Source organism: Schistocerca piceifrons, chromosome 7 (assembly GCF_021461385.2).
Source record: "Schistocerca piceifrons isolate TAMUIC-IGC-003096 chromosome 7, iqSchPice1.1, whole genome shotgun sequence".
NCBI classification, from domain to species: domain Eukaryota; kingdom Metazoa; phylum Arthropoda; class Insecta; order Orthoptera; family Acrididae; genus Schistocerca; species Schistocerca piceifrons.
In genome coordinates this window covers 118,532,079-118,542,199 of record NC_060144.1, presented here as the reverse complement: position 1 = coordinate 118,542,199, position 10,121 = coordinate 118,532,079, and the positions used below count along the sequence as shown (strand labels likewise).

Sequence of the window (10,121 nt, the reverse complement as noted above, 5' to 3'; positions counted from 1 at the left end):
ACGATTCATGCAACTAATGGGATATTCGTCATATACGAACCATAGAGGGGATTAGTAAAGCTACAAAGTAAATTTAAAAAAAATTATAAAGCGCAATAAAAAAAAATCATGTACGTACAACAGAACACCAAAAGAAATATTCATCTCGCTCTTTAATCTGCGAATAGTGTGACATCTGCGAACTGGACGATTCGAATGCACTGTAGATTAAGCGCTGTGTGTCGTACTATTGTTAAGAACTACTCAACGGAATAGTGTACAAGAAATTACGATGTTGTCCAGTTACCAGTGATATGTCAAATTACGAGATAATACGATAATGAAAACAATTTTAGAACTGATTTTCGAGAAAACAGTAATATGAATTTCGGCGTAAAATCAGAGGAGAACATTGGGTATTTTTCGTACCAATATCTGGGAGCATTGTAGGTACGCAAGGTATTATATTTGCAGATGTGCTTAAGCAAATTGTAAATACTAGTATATATCAACTACAATCCCCATAAAGTTTTCAACACATGTTGCCATGAAACTTACAGTTACTTATTTCACGTCATACACCAAGGAAACCAATACTTTTCGCACACACCAATTCAGTTTACTGGTGTGTCATCAGTACTGGACAAGATACACAGTATCCGTTGCCATGCTACCAAATAAAATCATATTCGTAAATTCTATATTATTTTTTCCTGTTAATGACATTATTATGTAAAATCCATATTTAAGCCCGTGAATATCTATTAATTTAATGCAAACTCCGTGACGTTTCGATCTGTATACTTTTGGCAGCTGCATTTCCTTCTCTCAGTGGCAGCCCGTATCACAGCTGTTGTTCTTTACAGCTGCCCGAATGTGGGAATCACGAAAGCGGAAACAGCCGAGGAACTCCGAACTCGATAAAGGTCGCCATTTTCTGGGCTAGTGGTGAATGGAAGGGTAGTAATTTTGTGTTTTCAAAGTCGAAATCAATAGTGTTGCTGATTTATTTATGCAGGCTGTGTACAAATGGCTTGTCTGATAACTCTGAAACAAGAAATAAAGACTTTAGAAGCCGTTTTCCCAAAGAATCATGAGAGGTTTCAGATAGTGTCAGCTAGTGTGGACGAACTGAATTGTCGATTCGTCGGAAAGAATGGAAAGAAGTACGACATACACGCAAACATAACCGTAAGTGATATCGTGCGTTGTGTATTCACCGTTGTTTTGAAGGCATTTGCTCTATAATGCGGAAAATTGTGTTGTTTGAAACTTTTTGACATTAACGAAGACGGTCCATTATGTCAAGTGCCCCGATAGCTGAAGACGGTGTTTTCAATATTAAGGTTATACGCGCATGTAACGAAACATTGTCTTTACAGGAAACTTATCCTTCTACCCCACCAGTGTGGTTTGCCGAGTCCGAAGAAACGAGTGTGACTAATGCAGTTCAAATACTGAGCAACACCTCGGGAATGGATAATCACGTACGTGGATACAAAGATGTCCTTCCATTTCGGGCACAAATTATTAGACTAAGAAAATCGTAAATATTTTTACAACAAAATATTAACCAGCATGATCGGATACAACCGTAGTGCTCGTATGTTAAAGATAACCTAACTAATCTGTAGATAAACGTAGTTTTTGATAAGCAGATGTTTGTTTTCAAGTGTCTTGTATCTACTAGTTTTAATATTTGGAAAATCAGTTTTAATTCTTGACTTCTACAGCGTGTTGCTTTCGTGTCTGCGCATATTATAAGAGTGACTATATTGCCACTTCACATTGTGTACAAGATTAAGAAAAACGTATTTGAAGTTTACTGCTGATAGTTGCAGGAAAAAAGGTTTGTAATTCAACAACTAAGTGATTGAAACGCGTGGCTTTTTTTCGAAAGCAACGTCTGTAATTTATCGAAAATATCACATATGTTGGGTACAATTTTCTGCAATTTGTCCCTTAAAAAAACTCAAATTTTTCATCATTTTCTGACAGAACAATGTGATTAGCAAAAATACTGTAAACATTAATTAGGATAACACATATCTTCTGTACAGAAACATTTTTTGCTAATTTAGAATTGGCCACCCTGTACTTGCTAGGTCCTTTTTAGGTTTATTTGTAAATAATTTCTCAGGATACATGGTTCTGATAAATTAGTTGATCATTTCTATGACAGCATTTTTTTAAAAAAAATGCTAGTAAATGAATTGTAGGGAAATACTGTAACCAGATTTTATTGAATCAGTTTTTGATATGTTTTATGGAGGGAACGTATTGCAGGTGCACTTAAGAAGTATTAGGAATTTCATCATACTTACTGTACGAAATACAACATTTATCAGTTACATATGACTTCCTACATAGTCTCATAACTAAATAATGTAGCAATAGCTTGGTTATGTACAAAGTGGTAAGAAGTGTATGCTCCTTACAGGGTCAAAGGTGATATAAACATGCAGGTAACAAGTGTGGATGTACATAGCTATACAGTGTGTTAATTGTAAGTTGGCCAACTGCCACTGGGAATTGCGGGTACTGGAAGATATAGGTCTGGTCCTCACATAGACCACAATAGAGTGAGGAACAGGAAGAGAATCACAGGCTGCCTGTCTCTCTCTCAGCTTCTGCCTTGTTTCATGAAAGCAGAGGTTACACACTCAAATTTGCAAAAATATTCTGTGTGTAGGAAGTGAAATTGTCGTATGTGTTGACATGTTTAACAAAGATCTTAAATGCAGTTATTACATACTCTTACCACAAGGAAAGGAAACAGCATGTAGTAATTGAAGTACAAGTAACACAGTAGAAGACTAAGGCAACCTCTCACAGTATTGCCAGACAGGTGGTCGCAGCAAAAAACAAATGATTACCCACTAGAGCCTACATACTTCTTCAGAGTCAGGATTAGGGAGCTTATTGGTCGACTTAACAGTTAACACGCTGTACATGTACCAGAATAACAAAATGATTCTCAGTTGTGCGGTTGAACATTGAACAAAGTGACATTATTGGTTTGTCATTTTACTCACACACACAAAATGGGTGCTGGAGTATCTGGATGTAGTTGTGTAATTTGTTAAAGCACAGCACTGTTTCACTTTACATAAGGTATTTTTAGTATCTTTATCAGTCTTTGTGCTCTTTTGATGCTAGTTTCTGACAGTTTTGTTATGTAAAATAGGCAGACCACATAAAGAACAAGAGCACAGATTTAAAACTAGTTTACTGGTGGTAAGTGGTTTCTACAATTGCTTGTGGTAATCAATTCATGACATAGGACAGTGATATTATATGAAACAGACCTTAAAACAGATGTTCAGAGCTGTTATGAACTTTGTTGGTCATATCATCTACCACAGTTCTCTTGTGCAGTGGCAAATCTTCTGAGTGATTGTGGTATGTGAAATATTGAAATTGTGTGCTTAAACTGAATTCAAACCAAGATTGCTGCCCTACAAAGCCTGTGTGCTACAAATTATATCATCTGAGTGTGCCTTAAGGACCAACTCAGAGTTCCATATTGTTAAAAGCAGCTCTTGGTTGGTTTGTGAGGTATGTTCATATGGCATAATTACAAATCCATATAGTCCGATCCATGAAGGATGGCAGTTCACTAAGGTTGAGACAAGGATGGCAGTTGAATTGTTGGTGGTTCCAACTGACAGTGGCGATATGCACACGCTAGTACTTTGTCCTGGATGAAAGCTTGTATTCTGCAAATTATCTCTCCATAGTGCGTGCAGAATTTGTCGCTTATGGCCGCCATCTACCATGACGACTCACAACAAATGGAATAAAAGTCGACAGCTACTGATACCCCAAGAAATCATTAATATTTACGTGTCAAGAGCCTCACATTTTGAGAATGTGGTAGATCATATCTTCAAAGAGCTACATGTGCTAAAAATTTTTTTTTTTCAGTAGGTAGCTTTGTGTATGGTACCAGAAATGATTAGGTCATACATCTGCAACACAGTCGTCCAGAGGAAACAAAAGAAGGAACTAAATATGAGAATAGATTTTGTCAGATAATAAAGAAATTGAATAGGGTATAATGGTTCTTTTGAGTAGCAAGGGATTGTGGAATCGTGAAATGTAAGATTAAAAATGGATGCAGAACTAAAAAGAAACAGAATCGGCTAGGATGTCAGATTATTGCAGATTTAGAATGTACCAAAGATACCCTAATGAAGTCTAATGGAAACACTAGAATGTCACTGATGAAGGATTACAAACATCAAAATTGGGTTGTTGGGCAAGAGATTGTAAAGCCATCAAAATTATTCTGAGCAGTACTAAAGGAAGTTATCAGATTATAAACTTTTTTAAAAAATGGAAAGGATAACATAACCATCTTTGTCTTGTTGAAGTCATTTTATCTCTTGTGCAGATCAAATTAAAGAGCGAATGGGGAACTAAATGGAATAAATTTTTAAGTTGGTCTGAAAGTTAATAGGCTAAACTAGTGTTAAAAAAAAGTACTGATCAGAAATGAAATCGTGGAACCAGTAGTTGAATTTTCCTATTTATGGCTGTAAGACAATGACTGGACAGCAAAAGAAGTAAACAGCAGCATATAAATTTTGTGGAGTGCTTTTGATTAACTCAGTAGAAGTTTCTTAACTAAGATCCCTAAGTGTCAGGAAAGGAAAGTTGAAAATCAGTTTATAGTGTTGGGTAAAGAGACATAGGCGAAGGATGGAGAGATGCCTATTTGGAATTGCTAGAAGTGAGAGGGAGACACACTCGTGCTTCAGAGGTGAGATAGAAGTAGATGATAAAATTGTTGCAGAAATGAAAATGGAGGTGTAGAGGATACGAGGCTGTACAAATGAGTGGTATATGGACCAAGAAACATCTGTGCGGGATCTCAAGATATAAGAAAGGCCAAAGATGGCGACTTGCCAGATGACATCAGAAAACATGCAGGACAACATGGATGTTTTTTTAATGAAACTACAGTGCAAGGGGAGAAGAAAAGGAGAATACGTCAACATAGCTTCTGTGAAGCTGATATAAGTTAGCTTCTCACTGTGTAAAGTGTTCTGTGGACAAGTTCTGTGTAGGAGTGATGTGAGATTCACCTCTCACTTTGCAGTGTATGTAGTGAAGGTGAGGATTGATATAACAAGGAGACAAAAATGTATGCATTTTGCACCATTGGAAGTTGAAATTGTTTAATCATTAAGGTCAGTTGAGTTCATGAATAATGCTGTAGTACATCACTTTTCAAACGAATATAAAGCAGTTCAGCAATATCATTTGTTACTATAACAAGGTATTGGTTGACGGTAAGTTAAGTTACTAACGTATATAGTTATGCCAAAGTCTTTTTACCTCTGCATGCAAAATAAAAAGTAAATATGCTTTTAAGTGAAAGTTTTATAACTGAGTTTGAATGTTTTATTATATTTGTCTTTTTATTTAAAACATATCAAACTAAGACTTATCATTCTTTCATTTCATTATGATTTTGTAAGCTGAAAACTGGTCAGTTAGAACAGTGACACAGTAATTAATTGACATTATCATTCCACAAATACTAAGACATCTTCCTATTAATAAGAGAAGCTTTTGCTGTGAGAAAGTGTACTCCGACACTACAGCTGAAAATGTATGATGTCAAAGTGCAGAGTGGAGCTAAATTATTTTAACCAGTATGTAAGCTGCATTGCCACTTGAGTAGCTGGGGTGATGGAAATTAATGAGTGAAACGAAATATTATGACGAAAGTAGGAGTAACAATCACAGATTTGTATTTAGTTTACCTGCCTACTCCACCTGTCCTGACTACCATAATTCCAATCTTTCACAGTTCAAGAAAGAATGTAGAAACCTGCCCAAGGAACCTCGTTTCTAACCACTGCTTTGCAGTATATTTATTCCTTAATGAAATTTGTTGCAAGTAATATATCTTTATTTCCATCCAATAACTCAGTACATGGTGTCAGTACTAGGAATAAGAACAATCTACATAAAGACCTTGCCAGCAACCATTAAAAACTTCATTTCAGATAAAACCTAGTTCAGAGTTTGAAAGACTTTTTGATAGGCAACTCCTCCTACTGTGTAGATGAATATCTAAACAGGGACAATTAGACCAGCTTAAGTAAAAATGTCTGTTACATTTTAGTTTGGACAGCACTTCTTCATAACAATCAAGATTAGGTATTTTGTGTATGATAAATTTATTAAACTATGACTCATTCTGAGAGAGTATTAATTTTGTATATATTAGCAGTTCCAGTTTACCGAAATCTATTCACCTATTTTGACTATCTCCTGACAAATTATCAGAGTAGTGAGTATTATATTCAGATGTTTTATGTTATAATTTCTGACATATTCCACACCCAGAAGAGTTGTCTCATTTTTGGATCTATGGAATGAAAACAGAATCTAATCTGACTCTGTCCTCATATTTTGCAGTCTCTGCCTATTTTATTTAATTTTGCCAATATTCCTTCAACATTTTTTAATCTGGCATGTTCCTTGATTATTCTTTTTTCACTTAGCCATTCCTGTCTTCTGTTGGACTAAAGAATTTGTGGTTTTCTTTGATTTACTTTCCTGATATTTTATAACTGAAGTTTATGGGAGCAAGGCATGCAATTCCAACTTTTGACACTGGACATGCGATATTTATTCACTATGGAACATGCCCAAGTCAAAAGGAAGCTTTTAATTCTGCTATATTCATGTCCGTTTCTGGCAGTGGACTAGTGGATTTATTAATGTCATTGCTCACACGGTAACACACCCTGACAATTTTAAAAATAATCCATATATAAATTTTCTGTAAGGGAATCTTTTTCCATAATAAAACTGTGAAGTATGGAAAGAAATTTTTTAACTAACAGGTAACATCAGACTCTTCATGCAAAAAATTCATTTCCTGCTGCCAGAGGTTCTTTCTTGTGGCAAACAAGAGGAAGTGAAAGGAAGATTCCTATTGAGCCTTTCATTCACACACAATATGTTTTAGATCCCATAATTAAATAAAACACACAGGCATGTAGAAAAACTCCAAACATACACCAGTAGAAAGAGATAACCAGGCCTATCATAAACTGCTTCTGTGGACTACGTAAATAGAGCTGTTTGTCATACACACAAATTCTAGTAATTTGCTGCTGTTTTGCAGAATTGTACTTATTATTTGCTTCAAATCTTTGATGAAATTAATTTTCTAGCTTGTCTTTGCAATGTGTTGGAAACGACCAAAGTATTGTGTGTCAGATTAAAATGAATTACGTTAAATGAAATTTGTAACATAGCTTAGAACCTGAAGTTGAGTTGCTATTACCTGAAGACAGTACAAAGCATTGCATTTTAAAATACTGATATGTTGAGTAAATATTGTAATCTTGCTGTGCTAATGCAAATTATAAGACATTGTCTTGGATAACCTCTGTGAAAATACTGTTTCGTGGAGTTTAAACTTGTCTCAGGGTATTCTTTAATTCAATTATAGCATTTTAGTGTCCTATGGGGAGCAGTAGAATATGAACATGTGCACTAGGGTATCTTCTATGTTTCAAATTTGCTTTTTCCTTTGTTATACCCCACCCCACCCCCACCCCAATTTCATTCAACTGCAGAAATAGTTGTAACTTGAGCTCAGTAGAAAAAAAGCGAAGGTGTGCCACTCAAAAGTAACTGATAAAGCAATGACTTTATTACCTTAAACTTGATATTATTTTTGTATTAATTTTAAAGATATTATGACCGACAACCTGACATTTCTAAAATTTTGAAAGATTATTCATATCCAAATATGGTGATTTAGCTTCAGATGGTGCTTTGATATACACTGTGAAAAGGAAATTACAAATATAACATTCCATTCTCTTCTTGTAATCATAATTCAAATTCATCACAGACTTAAATATTTTCAAGCAATAAATAACGTCCACTGCTCACCTTGCACGTGGATGTATTCTTGAACCTGGAAAGATGCCCAGCTCAGCAAAGTGAAGCTTCAATAAGATAGATCACAGTTAATTCTGAACCTTCAGTAAAATCTACTCTACACTGCTGTTCTCTTAAAGTATCTCAAACAGAATAGATACGAGACATATTGGCTGTTTCAATCTTCCTCTTTTTAACTTTGGTATTGATGTAGACAGCCCTGTGTTTTTACAGCTCATTATTTCCTTACTTCCTCTTGCCTGCCAGTTGAATAGAAGAGATCTTTTTCCAAAAAGTGCCACATGACACACACTCATCTCTGAAAACGATCGTATACAATACTGTTGAGTCAAAATCTAATGATTGAAAGTTGGAATGTAAAATCCCTTTCAATGAGACTTTTATACTTAACATTTGCATACCCTTTTCAGTAGTAATAACTTATGGGGCAGAATTATTGGCCATTACTTACCTAAGGAAACAAAATGTTTGCACTTTCACTATACCCGCACACAAAATTTATGGCTGTGTCCTACCTTTTAGAAGTATTAGTTCCTTCCTTAGGGAGAGCAGAGGTATATAGGTTGGGAGGAATAGTTAAAAAGCAACAGCTCACTCATGCCCCCAGGATCAGCGGGACCCACACATGTTGAGAATGAGGGTAATTCTGGCAGACGGCAAAGAATTTGGAAGAATCTACTAAAGTAAAACAAGAATAGCGGTATGTAGTCCAATTAAATCAAGTGATGCTTTGGATATTATATTGGGAAATGCAACACTAAAAGTAGTAGATAAGTTTTGCTTTTTAGGCAGCAAAGTGAGTGACAATGGCTTTAACATTTAATATAAATTTAAATGTTGGAAGTCCTTCCTGAAGGTATTTGAGTGCCATGTAACTGTGTACAGAAACAAAATGTGTACGATAAACAGTCCAGATAGAAGAACGAGGAAATATTGTAGATTGTAGATGGAGAAGTGTGTGCCTAGTAAGTGATTTGAGGACAGAAAAGACCCACAGTGGTTTAAAAACGAAATGTGGAAAATGTTGAGGAAGCAGAGGCTGTTAAACTCTGTTCAAAAGAGAATGTGTATCTCTGAAAAGATCTACCTGCAAAGCATATAACTGTGGTAGTTATATGCTTTGCAGGTAGATCTTAGCAAAAGGCCTAGCTGAGAATCTGAGAAAATGTTGGTCCTGTGTAATATCGCTAAGTTGGGCTAAGTCTTCCATCCCATCACAAGTTGCCCAGTCTGGTGCAGCATAAAAAGATAGCAAAACAAAAGTCAAAGTTTTTAATTATGCATTTTAGAAATCATTCACACAGAAGAATTATATATATATATTAGAAAAAAAAGCACAGTGTCCCGTGCGGATGACATAGTAACAAACATCCCCAGAGTTGATGAAAAAATGAGATGGTTGGAAAAAGGTTTCCGTATCCAGGTGGAATTACATTCTATTTTACAAAGAGTACGCTATGCCGTTGGCCTGTTACTTAGCTTGCATGTATTGGGAATCTCTCGCCCAACGCAAAGTCCCAAGTGACTGGAAAAAAATGAAGGTAATTCCTGTATCTAAGAAGGGTAAAAGAATGGACTTGCAAAATTACAGACCAATATCCTTAAACATTGGCTTGCTGCAGAATTCTTGAATATATTCTGAGTGTAATTTCCTACGGCTTATAACTACGAATCAGCATGGGTTTAGAAAGCATCACTCGTGTGAAATTCAGCTTGCCCTTTCTCTCATGATATACCGCGAGCTATGGATGAAGGGAAACGGGCAGATTCCGTATTTCTAGATTCCTGGCCCGCTGCAGCGTGTTAATGAAGGTACAAGCCTATGGAATAGGTTCCCAGATATGAGTGGCTCGAAGACATCTTAAATAATAGAATCCACCGTTCTCTTCCATGGTGAGTGTTCATCAGAGACAGGAATGTCATCAGGAGTGCCCCAGGGAAGTGTGTTAGGGCCAATATTATTTTCTATATACATAAATAATCTGATGGACAAGGTGAGATGTAGTGTGTGGTTGTTTGCTGATGATGTGTAGTGTACAGAAAGGTGTTGAAGTTGAATGACTTCAGAAGGATACAAGATGACTCAGACAACATTTCTATGTGGTGTGATGAATATCAGCTTTCTACAAGTGTAGAAAAATGCAAGTTAATGTGGATTACTATGAAAAATGGACCCATAATGTTCGGATACAGCATTAGTAATG

At 35.9% G+C, this 10,121-nt stretch overlaps 1 protein-coding gene across 3 annotated transcripts in view; it reads left to right on the top strand.

Annotated features, from left to right (window-relative positions):
• Positions 1-868: 868 nt before the first annotated feature.
• The window catches only part of LOC124804752 (ubiquitin-conjugating enzyme E2 Q2), a 72,463-nt gene continuing 63,210 nt past the window's right edge, over positions 869-10,121 (top strand). Inside the window, exons 1-2 of one of the 3 annotated variants that reach the window (XR_007017370.1) lie at positions 869-1,170; positions 1,362-1,466. Coding sequence is in view for 2 of the 3 variants with exons in the window: in XM_047265058.1 (XP_047121014.1) it covers positions 1,009-1,170; positions 1,362-1,466 (267 nt within the window). In the remaining variant the exon portion in view is untranslated. The remainder of the gene's footprint in view (positions 1,171-1,361; positions 1,467-10,121) is intronic. The other 2 variants (XM_047265058.1, XM_047265057.1) reach the window with 2 other exon arrangements.